Source organism: Hippopotamus amphibius, chromosome 7 (genome assembly GCF_030028045.1).
Source record: "Hippopotamus amphibius kiboko isolate mHipAmp2 chromosome 7, mHipAmp2.hap2, whole genome shotgun sequence".
NCBI classification, from domain to species: Eukaryota; Metazoa; Chordata; class Mammalia; order Artiodactyla; family Hippopotamidae; genus Hippopotamus; species Hippopotamus amphibius.
In genome coordinates, this window is record NC_080192.1 from 15,779,847 (window position 1) to 15,800,343 (window position 20,497).

Genomic DNA, 20,497 nt, shown 5'->3' on the forward strand with positions numbered 1-20,497 from the left:
CCTTGAACAACACAGGTTAGGGGTGATGGCCCTCCACGCAGCTGAAAATCCTCCTATGACTTTACAGTTGACCCTCCACATTTGCGGTTCCACATCCGTAGATTCAACTGACTTGGATCGTGTAATACTGTAGTACGTATTTATCAAAAAAAAAATATGCATAAGTGGACCTGGGCAGTTCAAACCCACGTTGTTCAAGAGTAAATTGTCTTGGGAGGAAATCTGGCAGAATGGAAAGACAGGACTCAAATTCAGGCTTTAGCTTTAAGCAACTGTGTGACCTTGGATAAGATCCTTGCCTCATTTATGACACTGAAATAATAATAATATTTACCATAGAGAGTCCTTATGAGAATTAAAGGAGATTATGGTATAGAATGTTTGGTACATGGTACCTCAATACTTAACAGCTGTGTTTATTATCATTGTAACGATATTGATCAAATTATATTGCTAATATAACATCTTAACAGTAACTGAAGTGGTTGTATCAGTTAGTCACAAATGAAGTTTAAGAATTCAATGAATGCAACTCAATAACAAAAACCCCCCAAATAATTCGATTAAAAATTAGGCAAAGAACCTGAATAGACACTTTTCCAAAGGGATACAGATGGCCAACAGGTACATGAAAAGGTGCTCAACATCACTAATCATTAGGGAAATGCAAATCAAAACCATCATGAGAGATCACCTCACACCTATTAGGATGCCTTTTATTAAAAAACAAGAGATAACAAGTGCTGGCGAGGATGTGGCAAAGATGGAACTCTTGTACACTGTTGGTGGGAATGTAAATTGGTGCAGCTACTATAGAAAATAGTAGAGGTTACTAAAAAAATTAAAAATAGAACTACAATATAATCCAGCATCCCACTTCTGGGTATATTTCCAAAGGAAATACCCCTAAGAGATATCTCAACTTCCATGTTCATTGTGGCATTATTCATAATAGCCAAGATGTGGAAACAAGCTAAGTGTCCATCAACAAGTGAACAGATAAAGGAGGGGGGTGTGTGTGTGTGTGTATGAAACAAGCTAAGTGTCCATCAGCAGGTGAACAGATAAAGGAGGGGTGTGTGCGCGCACGCACACACACACACACAGTTGACTCTTAAGAAACACTAGGGCTAGGCACGCCTACCCTTCATGCAGTCAAAAATCTGTGTATAATTTTATAGTCTGATCTCTGTATCTGTGGTTCCACATCCACAGATCCAACCAACTGTGGATCCAACCCACCATGGATCACGTAGTACTGTAGTGTGTATTTATTGAAAAATATCCACATCTAAGTGAACCTGAGCAATTCGAACTCATGGTGGTCAAGGATCAATTGTATATAAAATAGAATATTACTCAGCCATAACAAAGACGGAATTCCTGCTATTTGCAACAACATGGATGAACCTAGAGAACATTATGCTAAGTGAATAAGCCAGACAAGAGAAATACTGTAGAATCTGAAAAAAAAAAATCAAACTCATAGAAACAGAGAGTAGAACAGTGGTTGCTAGTGGGTAGAGGGTAGGGAAACAGGGAGATCTGGTCAAAGGGTACAAGTTATAAGATGAATAAGCTTAGTTTTAAGATTAATAAGTTCTGGGGGTCCGATGTACAGCATGATGACTATAGTTAATACCAGTTTATTGTACACTTGAAATTTGCTAAGAGAGTAAATCTTAAGTGTTCTCACACCACACACACACACACACAACTATGTGAGGTGATGAATGTGTTAATTAACCTGACTGTGGTAATCATTTTACAATGTGTATATATATATCAAATCATCATGTTGTATACTTTAAATATATACAATTTTATTTGTCAATCATACCTCAATAAAGCTGGTGGGGGAGAAAAGAATTCAACTGACTGAAGATTTTGCGAGAAATGAGTAAAGTTTTCACCTCTAAGTTATTTGTCTCACAAAACTGGGGTACTTAAAAAAGTGGAATATAAAATCTGCTTAGTTGGGACTTTTAAACTAGTACTTTTATAAACTAGGAAATGATGACAGAAATAGGTAAGAATATCTGAATAACTTGGTTTAAAGTTCCTTGTTTGGAGAACTTTCATAGACCAAAATATCCATATAATTTAAAGAAATATTTTAAATTGTTAGATATATCTCAGAAGACAATCACTTTATATATACTTACAGAATAGTATTTATTATATCACAGTGTAGTTACTTTTAAGTTTCTCTCTACTTCTGTTTTACCCTTATCTTAAGGTGCATCTTATGCATTTACTGATTAAAGAACTTAATGAAGAAGCCAAAACTCCTGCAGCTTTAATTCCAAGAGGAATTAAAAAAGGGAACTAACCTAGACCTCTGCCTGGTTATCAAAATATTAGCACCTGAATTACTTAAGCACATTTCATAATGGCTCCAGGTCCTGACTCATCAAGATTAAGAAGTCTGGTTTAAGGATACAGAAGGCCAAGTTTAAATGTGAGTGTGTTTGGTAGTGTATCTTCCTGCATATCTCAATGAATTCAGAAGCATATAGAAAATGCTTTTAAATTATTAATTTTTATTATCTCCTCAAGCTGTCTAATGGAACAGATGGAGAATAAACTCTGAAAAGAGTGGAATGGGATGGCCACTAATAACAGAAACATTTCTCAAAATCCCTCAGAAAGATGAAAAAAGGAAAGGGCAAAGAGAGTTTAACCTACCTCTCTCTTTGCAAAGGACAAAAAGGAATTCAGCAGCAATTTGCTTGACTCCCAGGTCAACATGTGTCATGAGGCGCACCAGCTTATTTCTCACAGTTGAACCAACTTCAGGTCGATTTGTCACATCCCTCAATGGTGGTAAAACCTAATGGCACAAATGCAAAACCATCATCAATTGTTTAAGTACTACAGTAGGTGAGAATGGTACCATCCAGGTAGTCATTCTTATAATGTCTATTGAGCTTAGTTTTGTAAGAGTAGAAAAAAACATTAAAAAATAAATAGGTTTGTTTCCAAATAAAATAAAACTAAACAAGAACAAAAAACAAACCTCAAATAATTTCATGCCTGTAATGAAATTTCACTTGAAGAGAAACATCTCCTCACTGCACCACCACGATATATTCAAACCCACTCCTGGGTTTACTCATCTCAGCACCTGCAGTGCCTCTGCTGCCTCTATCAAAGTCCACTTTAAAGTCTGGGTCAAATTTCTCTTTCTTCCACAGAGACTTCCTTATTACTCTGACTCATATTGATTTTCCTCTTCTTTGAATTCCTGTAGCATTTTCATTATTTACTAAAAAAAAAAAAAACCTGTACATATGTTTTCTAGATTTTATAATAAAAATGGTTACTAATTATTGAGTACTTCCTATATGCTAGTTGCTGTAATAGATGATATATATACATTCTCTATAATCAACCCTCAGAGTAACCTTGCAAAGGAGGTAGTAACGTCACTATCATCTCTATTTTATAGCTGATCCTCAAAGGGATTATATAACTTGCCTGGTTTGTCTGTTTGCTCACTCACTCACCCATCCATGCATCCACCCAGACCCCTCCCTCTTTTGGTTCTCCTATTATCTCACTGGTTGCTTCATCTTAGCCTCTGTACCAATTCTCTTTTATCCTCTTGTTTTTTAAGTGCTCGAATATTTGAGGGTTGAGTTCTTGGACAACATTTCTTTACTATTTTCACTCTCTATTGCTAATCTCATTCAGTTTTATGGCTTTATATGGTTTCTACTTACTGATAACTCTCTAAAGTATATCTCTATCTTGATTTCTTCCATGACCTCCAGACTGTTATAGGCTTCTCAAATTTAGCATGTCCTAAGCAGAATATTCAAGCTCCCAACAAAGCTGTTCCTTCTACAGTTTTCCATCTCCTTAAATGGCAAGTCTGTTCTTCCAACTGTTTACTGCTAACACCTTGGAAACAGCCTTGATTCCTCTCTTTCACATCCCACATCCAATTCAGCAGCAAATTATTTTGGCTCTACCTTTGAATTATACCCATAAACCAACCACTTCTCAGTACCTCCTCTAGTATTACCAAATTCAAGCTACCAGTATTTCTCACCTGAACTATTACCACAGTCTCCTAAGTTATCCCTGCTTCCATCTTGGTCCTTCTATGATCTATTTTCTGCATGGCAGTTAGGGTTATCCTTTGAAAGTCAGATCATGTCATTCCTCTTGTCAAAGTCTGCCAGTTCCCATGGGTTTTCATCTCACTCATAGTGAAAGACGAGGCCCTTCCAAATTCCTTAGCTTTCACATAATGTGGCTTCTTGCTACTTTTCTGACTTAATTTCTACTATATTCCTTGCTTACACTGCTATAGTCTCACAAACCTCCATGGAACTCAAACTCACTGAGCGCTTTCCTGCCTCCTGGTCTGCGTTTGCTGCTCCCTCTGCCCAGAAACTCCTTTTCTGGAAACTGGCTTGGCTCATTCCCTTACTTTCTGTAGGTCTCTGTTCAAATGTCATTTATAGGAAGACACTCCCTGACCACCCTTTTATAATTAACCTTCAGTATTCTCTTTTTTTTACACCCCCCCCCCCGCCTCTGCTTTAATCTTCCTCATAGCACTTATCACCATCTGACACAGTATATGTTTCTTCCTTTACTGTCTGCCTTCTTCCACAAGAGTCAGTTCTATGGGGGCAGGGATTTCTTTCTGTCTTGTGCACTGTTCTCAGTGCCTGGCATATTACAGGTTTCAATAAATATTTGCTGATTGAAGGAAGAATGAATGAATTCAAGTAACTTTTTAAAAGTGCCTTCTATAAGCTAGGCACTATGCTAGGAAATGCAGACAGACACAATGTCAAATTATAATTTACTATGCTAGACTCTGTATGTGTATATTATTTTCATTTAATTCATTCAGCTGACTTCCTTCCTTCCTTCCTCATCTCTTTCTACATTGAGTGCCTACCATGTATCCGAAAGTACTGGAGGCCCTGGAGATACAGCTGTGAAAAAAACCAGAAACTAAATCTCAGAAAACTGAGTAGTCTATCCAAAGTGTTTATAGAATCCGTATTTCAATATCTCTGGTAGGACAGAGCAAAATGCTCTTTGTGCCCTGCAGGCACAAAGGAATTGCACAATAAATTCTTAGTATTTGATTCAGCCATCCATACTGAGTTTACCTCCCATTTCTAAGGGAATGAGACATGTGACAAGTGATTTCATGTAGTATGCACCTACAGTTCCAGAGTACAGTATCTATTAATAAAGGTTATCACACAAAAATTTTGTTAGCTATGTTTTGGATTCCTTAAAACAAGTTTTTGAAGTGAAATTCTGCAGTTTTTATTGTTACATATCATGCCTAGACAAACTGCATATGTATGGAGCATTGCTATTTCCCCTAATTACTACCTTGTATTAAATTTTTTCTTTTCTTTGAGAAATCTTGTCCAGTTCCTCTTTCAAACTCACAGAATCTTCATCTCTTCTATAAGCCTCTCCAGACTAATCCAAGCTGGATCAGTAATTTCTACCATCTGTTCTCTTTCTACCTGCCCAAATACTGAATACTCAAGACCACTTTACTTTGGGTATGCACGAGTTGGATTTAATCAGGTATTAACTATAGTGCACAATAATTAATTAGCCATGGTTCCATTTACACTATTATCAAAGCTAATCATCTGTTACCTTAAGTTCTGCCCTTCTTGATCCTCATAGTCTATAGCGCATCTTCCTCAGAAGGAAAGTTGATTTTTGTATTGTGCCTTGTATTTTCTTTACCTGTTATTTTACCTGTCATGTCTCCTTTATCTGTAACACAGTATTTCCTTGAGAACAAAGAATGGGTCTCACAATCTTTTGTATCTATATAATGTGTAGCCTAAGACCTTCTTATAAATAATCTGTTTAACAAATAGGTTTTTGGGGGGGCTATCCTGGTTAGAGGTAGCAAAATCTAAACAGTTTAGTTGAATGCGGATCTCCTATGTGAAAAAGCTAAAATATAGAACACAAAGTATTTTCATTTATTATTCTCCTACTCATGACAGAATGTCTTAAAATAATCAAACTTGGAAATGACTTTAATTCAACAATTAACTAATTTATTTTGCTTAAATGATTATTCATGCTTTGATGGTACCTAGTCTTCTTCAAACATAAGAGTCTCTACTTTCTAATCTCTCCTTATCAGTAATATCTATTAATGTGCTCTACACACAAATAAAGTGCTTGTTAAACCTTGACCATAAACATATGGGGAAAAATGAACCTAGTTAACTTATTAAGAGAAATTCTATATGGCAATAAATGAACAGTGGGGTGAATGGTGGTACCATGTAGTGAATGAGGAAAGAAGGGGAAGACAGAGGGTGGGGGGATGTGAAATCAAGAAATTAGTTTAGGATATGTTAAACTTAAGATACCTACTATACATCCAAGGGGAGGAGATGAGTAGGCAGTATGTTATATAAGTCTGGAGCTTAGGGGACAGGTCAAGGCTAGAGCTAGAAATTTGGGAGTCATCAGTGAATAGATGACTTTCAAAACCATGACTTTTGAATGAGATCAACAAGAGAGTAGAAACAGAGCAAAGATAATATTGCCTTGAGGGGCTTCCTAGGTGGCGCAGCGGTTAAGAATCTGCCTGCCAATGCAGGGGACACGGGTTCGATCCCTTCTCCAGGAAGATCCCACATGCCGTGGAGCAACTAAGCCCGTATGCCACAACTATTGAGCCTGCGCTTCAGAGCCCGTGAGCCACAACTATTGAGCCCATGTGCTGCAACTACTGAAGCCCACGCGCCTAGAGCCCGTGCTCCACAACAAGAGAAGCCACGGCAATGAGGAGCCCGCGTACTGCAACGAAGAGTAGCCCCCACTCACTGCAACTAAGGAAAGCCCGCGCACAGCAAAAAAGACCCAACACAGCTAATTAAATAAGTTAATTTAAAAAATAAAAAGATAATATTGCCTTGAGGAACTCAAACGCTGCAAAGAAGAGGTTCCCTGTTGTGTCCTAGAAACCAAGTGAAGAAAGTACTTCAAGAAGGAGACAATACTTAATTACATCAAAATGGTACTGGGGAATAAAAAAAAGATTTGAGAATTATTAGATTTAGCAATATTGGGTTGATGACTTTTGATCAACACCTTTGTAGTGGAGTGGAAAGCATGAAAACCTAATTATAGTGTGTTCAGAGAGAAGCAAAATGAGTAAAAAGAAGAGAGGGTGAGCACAGAAAACTCTGAGGAACACTGCATAAAGAAGAGCAGAGATGTGGGGAGGCAGCTTGAGAAGTGGGATTAAGGGAAGGCTTTTCTGCTTTTAAGATGGAAGATGCGTTTGGGTGCAGACAAAAATGATTCAGTATATAAAAAAAAAGAGATTAATGTAAGAAGAAAGGGAATAAATGCAGAAGCAAAATTCTTGAGGTGAGAGGGAATGGGATCCATGATATGAGTGCAGAGGCCAGCCACGGAAGGAAGCAGGGACAATTCATCCCTTGTGATAGAGGGGGAGATAAAGGATATGGTGGTACAGATAGATGCAGACAGACTGTAGATGCAGAGGTAGAAAGATGATTTCTTACCATGAACTCTTAACTACTACCATCTTACTTCGAACCTTCATCATCAGATCTCTTTTGGGCTAGTCTCCTCACATCTACTCACACTCCTCTAGTCTATCTTATATATAGTAGCTAGAATATCTTTAAATATCTTTAAAAGAGGTCACATCACTTCTCTTCTCAAAACAGCCCAATGTTTTCCTATCTCACTTAAAAGAAAATCAAAAGTCCTATACAACCTTATGTTATTTAGCTCTGCTTACCTCTTTTACTTCATTCTACTACTCTCCCCCTAGCCTTCTTGCTTTTCCTTAAGCATATCTAAGCATCCTCTCATTGAGGGACTTTGAAATTCATTCTTTCTGGTACATTCCTCTTCCAGAATATTCTCAGAACTATTCTCAGAGAATATCCTCTTCCAGATATTCTCAAAGATCCTTTTCTTACTTATCCAAGTTCCTGCTCAAATGTCATTTCCTCAGAGAGGCTCTTCCTTATTCCCTTAAGTTTTCCATTCCCCTGTATCTTTCTTCAGAACATTATCACTATTTGCCATTGGATCATATATTTATTTGTTTACTTTTTGTCCTCCTACTATGAGAGAAACTCCACAAGGCAAAGACTTCATTTGTATCTCAGTGCTTAGAATATAGCATACAGATCTCAATAAACATTTGTTGAGTAAATGAATGAATGAATGAGTCACATTTCTGGATTAGGAATATTTCAAAGATTTAACACTAACTTTTTTGAGTTTCTGACATTCTGAAAGAAAACCACTGTGAAATAATTTGACTCATTAATTTTATATTAAAAAACACATATAAGATTAACTTTGAGATGTAATATGCATTAAACAGTTACCTGATCTTTGAGAAATTTTCTGATGTTTCGGTGGGCTCGGGAACATTCTGTTAATAAGCTGAGAACTGGAGTTAGACCCTCTCTATAGCTGCTTCCCTATGAAGAAAACCACATATGCTGCATTAGTTTAGTTTCTAACAGTATTACTTTCCTTCATATAACTGAGTATATTAATACTCTTTTTTTAAGGGGGAGATACTATATGTTACCAAAGCTATACAAACTATTTTAAAAATTATTTTCATAAAAATATTTCCATTTCATTAGTTATCTTCACACTTACTAATGCCCATTTTTATCCTTCCTGGATTTTCCTGCATTTTGTAGGGTCTTCACTGGCTCAGCCAATGGGCTTAAATGAGGCAAAGGTTTTGATGACTGACCCATACTAACTTGCTGCCTTTTAATATAGTTACTTGACAAAGCAAGTGACAGAAAAGAGAAAATAATCAGCTTACAACAAATGGAAAGTTGACAATTTTCTTTTAAAGATGTCTTTTAGGTGTTATGGAAAGTATTTATTATAAAGTTTTCTGGGGGGATAATTTTTACTTCTAGAATTTACAAAATACCCATGTAGAAAAGTAATTACTTTTTCCTTTGTTTTCAGGCACTAGGCACAATTTTGGTGTTGTGTCAACACATTTTTCAGCTTTAAACAAATAAATTTAAACAAAACAAAATGCACTTGGTTTCAGCAATGTATCATTTATTATAATAAAATGCTTTCCAGAGTATAAATAATTGTTCAAGATGTCAGCTATAAAAAAAAAGCTTAGATTCAAAAATCATGTCCTATGATGTCTGTATGTGTGTACAATTACATTGTTTAGAAGCATCTTTTCCATTTTATCAATCTTACCTTGTCTATTCTCTTCTCCATAAAACTGAGTAAAACGTGAATGGCCTCCATATTCATACCATTGTATACCATGGTATTATTTTTCAAAACTGTTTCTTTCTCAGCTGTTTTATCACTGGGCAGTTCATCTAGTGTCGTTGCTTCTTGGGCTGTTTCTTCATGGGTTAATGGACAAATGAGAACATCCAAACAAGACACCGGAACATTGCTTAAAAGGTTGACTGCATTGCTGAAAAGCAATTTAAAAAGGCAATATTTTGATTTGATTGAATAGTCCTTTAAAATGCAAACATAATATGAAGTTCAGAAGTGACTTTTAGGAGTCAATTAAAATTCTTCTTTTTCAAAATGAGCCTTTAATATTATTTGGCATTTACTGACTAAGAGACAGAAAATAAAGAGAACTGCTTCAAATACACACATGACAAATTAGAAAGAACAGATGTTATATGGACACACACAATCACAGGATGTCATGTCACTTTCTGAAATGCTAAAATAGGAATTAGTGAGCTTTAACACTAGCTCTTTAATTTTATTATGATACAATGCTAGCTTTGCAGTTTTTCCTTGGGATTTTAAATCCTTTTGTGGATCCACTGGTGTTTTATTATTCCTTAGATTACAACATAAAGCATTTGAGAAACACTATATAAGCAGCTTATCACAGAGGCAACAACATTAAAAACCAAATATTGTAGGATTAAATTTTGTCCTTCTAGATATAGAAATACAATTTTTAGATCATCCCCTATTTCATAAGACATTTGCAGAAAATGATAAATGATGCTTTTTCCCACTCTCTGTCCCCAGATTTCTTTAAAAGAGGCCAACATAGCTATTTCAAATCTCTATCCCCCTAGGCATTTCTATGTATTAATGAAATAATGAGCCTGGGATGTGCACCAGTAGGGGGAACCCAAACCTTGTATTTTTTGGTATTCTCTAAAAATCTTGTTCTGCTGCTCAGTGTATAAGAGATTAAAATGACACTAAGAATTTAAAAAGTAGACATGCTCTCAATTCATATATTTTCCTTCATGAATTACTTCATATTTTTTCATTTAAAAGGAGAGGTGGTGTTCTGTGCTAACTGGATCTTAAAAGCCTGTGCCTCAGAACTTCCTGATAAACAACAGCGGAGAGACAGGCATTACATTTCCGAGTGACAGAGAAGCAGATCTAAAAATAACCACATCCTGACTAAAAATAAACTCTTGCAAATGCAATTTAAAAGTCTAACCACTTGGAAACCAAACTGGACTTAATCTAACTGATGTTGTCCTAATTTAGACCACAGTAGTTCCTTTTAATTTAGATTATAGTGACACCCTCAAAAAACAAAAGAAAACAAACAACAACAAAACAGAAATAAAATACAAAATATTTTCTCTCCTTTACCCTGAAGTGTGGCTGCATTTCCCCAAGGATGAATATTTCTTTTCTTTCATTTTATATTACGGAAAAAAAAAAAAAACTCATAAGAACTCAAAATTTAAAAAGTAGACAATGGAGAATAAGTGGTAATGTAAAGGGCATCAAAAAAATTAGAACCAAGAACAAAAATAATTTAACAAGTCCTATAAATGAATGGTTCCTGGTAAAATACAAGTTATTAGGTCATCACCACTAAGAATCTACTACTGCTGTTGCTGCTGCTGCTATTACTACTATTAAACAAAGTCTTTAATTTTGGTTATTTGTAAATAATCACAATTGGCTGAAATATGATGCTTTTCCCTCAAAATTTCCTTTAAAAAATCTTGCAAACATCTGTACTTCCTTATCTATAGATAAAAATATTGCACTTCTGACTTAAGCATTTGGAAACTGTTATTAAATATCATAGATTCACTGGGGTTAAAAGAAAAAAAATTGGAACTCTACCTTAGAATTACTTTCTAAAACTATAAAAGCCATTTTGAGATGTTATGCGTTTTTTTCAACACCTAGGGCAATAGGCTGGAGTCCACCAATAGTATGATTCTCTGAATCTACCATAAAGACCACACTGAAAAGTTTAAGGCGATGCATTTCACTACAAAGGAATGCGTCCCTTTAAATTCACTGAAAATAAGCAGTTTCCAGGAATTTGGTAAATTTAAGAAACCAAATGTAGAGTTTGATTCAACAAATATTTGGAGGTTTTAGGCTTTTCAAGAAAAGTTCCCATATTCTCGCTTCTTATTAAACAACCGGGTTCCCAAACAACTACAAAATTAATTTTCTGGCTCACTGTGTTTGAGCTATTCTTTTTAAGTAAGGAAAGCCAGCTTTTTGAGCTCTGTCACTTCTCTGACAGTTTTATTTGTGGTAGAAGAGTGTATGAAATTCTCCAGCTACCAGGAAGTCAGTGACTATGCACAGATCTGCACAATGGTGTTTGCATTCCTACTCCAGGGGGTAGAAATACTGTGTATATTACTCTCCCCTTTTCAGCTTCCTTGAGATCATTAATCACTGGGACATGACATCCTCCCACTCATACTCCCAGCCCCCTCCTGATATGCAGATTGAAAAGCAGGGCCTATTTAGAGCTCCTTAATGCTCTGATTAAAGCCTTGTTAGTTGTGGGAGAAGGAAGGCAACCTAAAATCCAGGCCTGTATCAATCTCTGTGCTAAATATAATTCAATACCAGATGACATTGAGAAGCACGATAACAGTATAAGTAGACCTACAGCTGTTGGCAAACTTTCCTGGTCAAATGTATCTTCTTTATATTAGGGACTCATATCTTTTTTCATTGCTGGAAAATCTACTTAAATGAACCTCAAGATTTCCAAACGATTTTCAGATGTAAATACCTAAGTTTACTTTAACTCGGTTCAGTAATTATTTATTAATTACTTATGCCAGGTATTTTTAGGCAGGTATTATGAAGAAAAGAGAGATAAATCTCTACCCTTCTGGAGTTTATTTTCTAGCATGTAGAGAACAGTCAATGAAAAGTAAACCAAAAACAAGTCAATTGAATAGAAGGTGATAAATGGTCTGAGGGTAAAATTCAGGAGGGTAAAACAGGACATGTGAGTTGTAATTTTGAATAGGGTAGTTTGGGCAGACCTCACTGAAATGGTGTCATTTATTCTGAATGAAATGGGGAACCACTACAGAGTTTGACATTGTGATGTACTCTATCCTTATGTTAAAAGGATCACTCTGGCTATTGTGTTGAGAATAACTAGCAGGATGGCAAAGGTGAGGAAAATCAGTTAGGGTGTTATTATAATAACTCAGGTGAATGAACATGGTGGTAACAGTGCAGTCGTCAGATGTGAATACATTTTGAAGATTTCCTGACAGGTTAGTTGTGGGGTATAAGAATCCAAGGTTCTAGCCTTAGCAAGTGGACAAAAGGGTTGTCATAAATTGAAATGGGAAACACTGCAGGAGAAGCAACATTTTAGGGGAAGAGTAAGAGTTTAATCTTGTATATGTTAAGTTTGGGATGTCTTTTATACTTCCAAGTGGAGATGTTAATAGGAAGTTAGCTATAAGAGTTGGGAGATCAAGGAGGGAGATATGGACTAGAGATATAAACTGAGGAGTCATTAGTATGTAGGTGGTTATTTAAAAGACCAAGACTTTAGATCATTAAAGGAGTGAATGTGGATTGAGAGACTATGAGAAAAAAAAAAAAAGAGAGAGAGAGACTATGAGAGATGGGCCTGGGGCACTTTATCATCCAGAGGCTGAGCAGGAGAGGAAGAAATTACAACTAGTGAGGTAGGAGGGAAACCAAGATAGGATGGTATCCTGAAAGAAAGGTTATCAGTAAGAATGGAGTGATCACCTGTGGTCAAATGATGTGGACAGATCAAGCAAGATGAGAACTGAGAAATGTCCACTGGATTTAGCAACACAGAAGTGACCTTAATAATAGCCATTCTGGTGGAGTAGTGGGACTAAAGCCTGAGTAGACTGGATTCGAAGAGAATAGTAGAATAATCAGAGAGTCGATACTTAGAGGAGGTTTACTGCAAAGGGCAAGAGAAGACTGGAGAAGCAAATCCAGGTGGTGAAGTGTTAACCCATAGGGACCTGGTAATTGTTCTCTAAGTATGCTGTAGACATAGTCTCATCTCTGTATTTGCCCATGTTTTCTTCTGCTTAGAATAGTCTCATTCTTTAAGACCAGCTCAAACCTCACTTTATTCTCAACATTTACTATGCCTTGTACTAGATGCTAAGTATACAAAAATAAATAAAATATGCTCCTTTTCCTAAGAGAAGACAGCATAACATAATTTGTAAGAGCAATGGGTTGAATTCTAGGTTGCCTCTTAGAAAAGTGTGCCTTGGGTACATTACATGACCTATTCTAGGCCTTGGTGTCCTTATCTCTAAAGTAAAGGGAAATAAATGTATCCCATCAGGTTGATGTGAGGATTAAATGAAAAAAGGCATGCAAAACATTCTGCCTGGTACACAGTAAATGGCAGCTATTAAGGAGCTTTTGAATAGGAGACAATACTGTACTATAGGAGGGAATAGCAAATATCTGGAAGAATGAGAGAATATGGTATCTGTGGGGAAATGAAAACAGGTTCCTAAGCCTAAAGCAAAGGACAAGGCCTCTAAAGGACAGGGCCCTAGTACGCATTAAGACAAGAAAAGTGTGTGCATGTGTGTGTAGAGTGGCGGTGGGGTGGGGGGGATTATAAAGGGGATTGCCATGATGAGGTATATATATGTTATGGCCAGATGGGTTACTGACAACCTTAAACCAGAGTTGTGCTGGCAAAGGAGTAGGTGCAGAAGCCAGGAAAACAAGCCTCACAGATGAGGTTGCAGATCATTAATAAATGCATGGTGACAAAAGAAGTTTGCTCTTAATCATAAAGACAGATGGGAGCCATAAGAATACTCCAAGCAGAGATTTACTTTTTGAAAAACAACTCTGCGTGCAGTGGAGAGGATGGACCGACCTGTCAGGTTAGGTAAAACTTTTCCACAGAACGGAGCAGCTTGAGGTTAGAACTGGAGAAAGAAGGTGGTCAGATCTGGGGCTGGGTGCTTGAAGACTGGCAGGACAGGACAATGAGGGAGTAGAGAGAGGTTGAAATGATGAACCAATGCTTTAGAATAGAGAGGGAAGAAAGGAAATCTTAAGAAGGCTTATAGGTAGGAGAAAAAGGAATCAGCAGGGGACCAGAGGTCTGGATGAGGATGGAGAACAGGTACAGTATGAATGAGGAAGGCTTTCCTCATCATGCTAGACCATAGTGAGCATGTTGTTTGAATTCTATTAGCAATTATTATTTGGATAATTAATTTACTGGGAAACTACTCAAAAAATATCTTGTGACATTTCTTCTCTTCTTGTCTTGATTGTTATTTAACTTTTCATAATATTTATGTCTTGTCTCTCCATTTATACTCTACGTACCTCCAGACTATGCACTATGGTGTGGAGTCTTTCAAGAACCTGGCATGGTGCTCAGCTACAGTTCAGATAACATCACCTAGATAACTGTTATTCACAGTGAGAATTAGGTTAAAGAGCTAAGAGCTTTAACAACAACAACAACAACAAAACCCTCTCCCCAATCCCTCCAAACTCTTTTCTGTATACCTATATAAGCTTGTTCATGTCTGATACAACACTCACCAAAAAAAGTGCACTTATTCACTTACAAGCCTCTTTTACCCCCCAGTTGGTAGGCCCTGGAGAACAACAATTATACTGTTGTATTCATCTCTGTTGCCTCTAGAGCTCAACATAGTGCCTAACACATAGTAAGTGCTCAGTTAATAGATATGAACCAAAATGAAATGGTCCGATTTTCAAACATTTATTAAAAGTCTGCTGTAAGACATTATGCTTATTTTTTTTACATTTTACATTTTGCAATATGTGTATCAACACATTGTACACCTTAAACGTACACAATGTTATATGTCAATTACGTCTCAATAAAGCTAGGAAAAAAACCATTATGTTTACAATTGTAATGAGTTGTCATTAGGTACTAAACTGTCCCCTTAAATATGTGAGATAAAATGAATTCATTTAAACAAAGAACAACAAAAAAAGCAGGGAGGCAAGTACTTTTTAAATACACACTGGCTCTTTTGGGTTCAAAAAAAAAAAAAGGCTTTGTAGATGCCAATGTGTTGAGTGAAAGAAATTAGGCTCAGAAGCTGAAAGAAAGTAAATCAGATGTGGTCCTCCCCTCTCCTTTCTTCTCTAGTGTATACGCTATCCCCATCTTCCCCCTTCTCTCCAAATAAAACAAAACCACGACCACATCCACATGCAGCTTTTTTTTTGGCTGTTTATGCATAAGCTTACTGATTGTGGACAAGAGAGCTGAAAATACTCTTAGGTGGACAGTAGAGATGGACAGAATTAGGATGTCCCTTAACGGAGCCAAAAAGGTGGATTATACCAACAATTTACTTTTTATCGTAAGTACAGACAAAAGAAAATGAAATAGAACAAATAGATTTTAGAAACTATAGAAGATGCTGATTAGTGGATATAAAGTTGACATCAGGGTCAGCTGTTTTTGTGAGCTAACTCATTTTATCTCTATGTCCATGTCCTCCTGATTTCTCTAGGGGAAAAAAAAAAGGCACTGTCTTACACAGACAACATATCAGAAAAAGCTGCTGCTAGCCATTTTTTTACTCACTCATGTCCTAGAGTTCCTTAATAGGCTCCTGACATGCCTGCCAAGCATCTGGCTTGAGAAAATCTTAGATTAACAGAAAACAGATTTCACTACACAATCACAATATATACAAAGAAATAGCTTCCTAAACAAAATATCAAAATTCAATAAACTTTAAAAAAGAGATTTAGAACTAAACATTGGCTCTAAAAGGTAATATGCTCATAATAATAGTAACAGAAGTAGCACTGGAAGCAGTTTTGTGGCAGTGGCAGTAGCAGCTCCTCCCCATTTACTGAGAGCTTACTCAGGGCCAGGGATGGATGGCTTTACTAATTTCTCATTTAATCATTATTACAACCCTTTGAGTTTGATGGCAATGTATAACCACATACCACACTATCTAGGTTTACTTATTTCATTACATTTTTCCTTAAAAAAAAACAAAACAAAAAACAAAACTTAGAAAATAACTTTAAAAAAATGGAATGAGATGTTACCTTGACACATTCTGATTGTTTTTAAAAAGATGCCTTAAACACACACACACACAAACACACACACAGAGAAACTGTTTTCAGGGTCACTATAAATGGGCAGAATTTAGTAGATATTACAGTTCTAGTAAGGTTCTTAAAATAGCCCTTTGAGGTTGGTACACTCTTTATTTGCATTTAAATGGATTAGCTTAGAGTCATTACTGCTCAAATGATACTAATCACTTTAATTCTGATTAAAGGGACATGCAGGGCCAGTCTAGATAAACAGTCATGTCAGCAGCAACCTCAATCTCCCAAGAAAGCCTTTTAACAATACATATAAATCTTGTCTGTGGCTCTAGGGATATTTCCTTATTTACAGTGTAGCTAACAGATATTTTATCAAAGCAACTTATAAAAGTAAATTTAAAGAAAAATATCTTTTAAATTTATTTAAGAAAAATAAATATTTAAAGCAAATAGAAAATAAAGAAATCTGAATACTTAAAAAAAATCTGATTGTTAAAACTTCTATACAGTTTTGCTCTCTTTTGAGGAATACTGGGTACTGTTTTAAAATATTAAATTCATTCTTCAGAGAAATCCTTAGCAATGTTTTTGTGACTATTGTAACAATTCCCATCAAAACAGTTTCTTCTCACATCATTGTATGAATGCCATTTAACTTGTGATATCTGATTTCCAAAATAAATTAATTAATTAATTTGTATCTGGGCTTATAAACCCATCTTCTTTTAGTTTTAATATCTAGATTTCTAGTGTCTCTTGATTATGAAAAAATTAGTGAGACAAAAATGCTTAATAAAATCTTTTTTAAAGGATATGATTTATTGCAGTTAATCTGATTATTTTTAAAGACAGTCTCAAGAAAATTAAAGGAACTTTTGATCTGCAGCTGCAGAAAATAGTATACTTTTTAATTTTGAAGAAAACAATCTTTTGAAGGCTTGCAGGGCAGAGTACATAAAGATAACCTACCAACAAACTCAGTACAATATCAAATGATAAATTGCCAATCATAACTAAAATAATATGGATATGACTGAAAAATAACAAGGGTATGTTTCATTTCACACTCTGTATTTCTATAGTTTTATTTAAGCTATATTTTAGAAAGCAGAATACTGTAAATGCTCAAAAGGTAATTTCTACTATTAGAAGAACTCAATTTTAAATTATCTGTAAAGCATACTTAATGCCAAAGTTATTTGTTTGCAGATTTGAATTTATTTGAATTGTTTAAAATGCCATTTGTGTTCTTACAGAATAAAGCGCCATGAGCAATCTCATGTTAAAGTCAGAGGTCTTGTTACTGTAAATCTGATACAAAATAGAAAGTAAGAGAACTAGAAAAATGCATTAATACTTCTTCAGTTGTTCTCAGAGAAAGATAACTTTAACAGCATTCCATAATAGCTCCAATAGGCAAGTCACAAAACTTGAGCTATTTTTTATATATTAATACTTGAGACTGTGACCCAATTGTTATAAGTTTTAAAAATTTAATTAATGGTGCTTAAGACATACTTTTTAGTAAATACTCTTAAAATGAAAATAGGGAGTGTATTAGTTTAAGTGTAGTAATTAAAATCTGGGTTCAACTCCAAGCTCTTTCACTTATTAGGGTTGAACAATCTTGGAGGAATTGCTTAATTTTTCTATGACTCAGTTTCATCAGGTATTGAAAGGGAAAAATAGTACCTACCTCATAAGCTTGGTGTGATGATTAGAAGAAGTTAATCTTTACAAAACACTTAGCAAAATGCCACACACAATATTCAGTAACTGTGTGCTATTATTATTATTGTTCTGGGTTTTATTGTTGAATGCAACAAATGCCAAATTCTCTCTCTTGTTGGGGCTCAATATAACAAAGTCAAAGGAGACAGAATGAAAATTTCTCATCAGGGCATAGTAATGATTTCTGACTTCCCAGTTACCTGATTTATTGTAATATTTTCACTTTCTTGTGTTTATAACAATTAAAATCGGATGCATAAAAACAGTAAGAACTTATGTCTTTCACTGAAATATCAATAGAAGCTACCTACCTGTGTAGCTCTTCTGTTTTGTCTTCAGTTGGACCTACGATTAGTAAACAATGGCGAAGGACAGCTGCCATGACACGAAACTGATGAGAATCACTCTATGGCAAATGAAAGAGAGGAGAGGAAAAATTGGGGATTCAACGAATGCCTTAATGAAGGAGTCTGATACATTACTACAGCCCTGGGAGTCATCCTATAGCCCATCTGACCCCCAAAACAGTTATTCTCATGCCATACATAATAGCAGTCAGGATATTCTAGGAAGAATTCCCAAGGTAATACTAAGTGAATCGTCATCATCTCACGTGAACAGCTACAGCCACTGTGATAAATGACTGAAACCAGAAGTTGCTGATCTAGCCTTTCCTTTATGACATATTAGGCAATGAGAAACGTGACCAGCACCCATATATTACCTGCTCTGTTTTACCTGATCATAAGATTCAATTCAACTAGGGATCTTTTCCATTTCCAGAAAGTCTGGATTCTTTTGCTGGATAGTATACCATTCCAGTTTACGAGTCATTATGAAAATTCAAACATATAATACTATTGTATTTTAGAAGCAGGTTGTACATCCTTAATAAAAATGTCTTATCTCTTAACTTTCAAAAACAGCGGATTAAAATCTATAATCTATCAACTTCACTTTAATGAATCTTCTTAATCTACTAGTTCCTCCAAATCTTGCTCCTAGTTTCTCCAAAGTGACCAGCAAGTGATGAAAAATAAGCACTCTGAGTTTAATCTCCTATTTTTCCAAATGTTTACTCGTTGGTAGTGGTATCAGAGACACAAAGAGAGTCAAAGGGAAGGCAAATAATAGGAAATAAGCTAAGCTCTGAATAATTACTTGGTTTATCATCTCATTTTTAGTGAGATTGTGGGCCACTACAATTTTTTTAATCATCTGCATCAAGGTTATACCTTTCTTCTTCCAGATTTTTAGTCATTAAAAAGACATATGAAATTAGTGATAATTATCTATTATAATCAGATCCTGGATATATTTCAGGAAGGTTCCAATTACTTCAGAAGCTATTAAAATTTTTAAAGCTTTATATATATATAATTGATTTCAAGTCTATGTAAAGTGAAATATATTCACATATTATACACATATATCCTATATTCATATATATAACTCAGCCCTTCCAGGAAGATGTCTTTGCCTATTTAAGAAATGTTTGATGCTAAAAAGATAAAAAAAAAAAAAAATGCTAAAAAAAGAAATGTTTGACTTGTTTAAAATAAAGTCATGAAGATAATGTTCTGTTTTATAAGGTAGGGATTTAAATTCATTTTTAACTGATTAAAAAGCCCACCTTTTTCCCCACTGCACTCCAGTGTTACCTGTACCATAAGTCAGTTGACTGTATATGCATAGGTTTATCTCTAGACTCTTTATTCTATTAGTCTATGTCTCAATAAATATTTGTTGAATAAGAGCTATCATTAAAGATGTCTTACTTAACAAAGGTTAGAATGGACACTATTTCCTACTGTTGGTTATTCTGCTGGGTGACTTATAAGTAATTTAAACTCTGATTTTTAGTGTCCTCATTTGTCAAATGAGAGTAATGCTCCTCCTGTCTTACACAGATGCTTGAAGGATTAAATATAATTGCTCTTTATAAGTCAGTATACAAACACAGCTTATGCAACTGTCACTTACTTCTTCATGAGCTTAGTTTTGATATCTTTAGGGCATCAATATTCTACCCTCTGTAATACTACTATCTCCAAAGATTGAGAAGGAAAAAAAATCCCTAAGACAAAGAGGAGGAAGAAAGCAAGCAAGCAGGCTTGTTGTGACAGTGGAAATCAAAATGAGATAACACTAAAAGAGAGGTAAAAACTCACGAAACTCTTTGGGATCTTTTTACGCAGGCTTTGCTTCTTATTTATAGATTCCACTACTTTACTATTGCTTTTTTCTCCTGTGCAACCTGTGGAAGATTTTCACTTTCATTTCGTAAAGGTACTGATATCCTTATATCTTTTCATTCAAAGCTTCAACCAATCTAATGCCTGAGGAAAAGTCTGAAAGGAGAATACTTCACATCAATGAG

General features: G+C 35.5%; 1 protein-coding gene across 6 annotated transcripts in view; it reads right to left on the reverse strand.

The window, feature by feature from the left end:
- The window catches only part of RIC8B (RIC8 guanine nucleotide exchange factor B), a 92,395-nt gene that overhangs the window by 35,341 nt on the left and 36,557 nt on the right, over positions 1 to 20,497 (reverse strand). For all 6 annotated transcript variants that reach the window (XR_009054571.1, XR_009054570.1, XR_009054569.1 and 3 more), the window contains exons 4-7: positions 18,429 to 18,523; positions 9,259 to 9,487; positions 8,397 to 8,492; positions 2,689 to 2,833 (exon numbers count right to left, since the gene is read on the reverse strand). Coding sequence is in view for 3 of the 6 variants with exons in the window: in XM_057740554.1 (XP_057596537.1) it covers positions 2,689 to 2,833; positions 8,397 to 8,492; positions 9,259 to 9,487; positions 18,429 to 18,523 (565 nt within the window). In the remaining 3 variants the exon portion in view is untranslated. The remainder of the gene's footprint in view (positions 1 to 2,688; positions 2,834 to 8,396; positions 8,493 to 9,258; positions 9,488 to 18,428; positions 18,524 to 20,497) is intronic.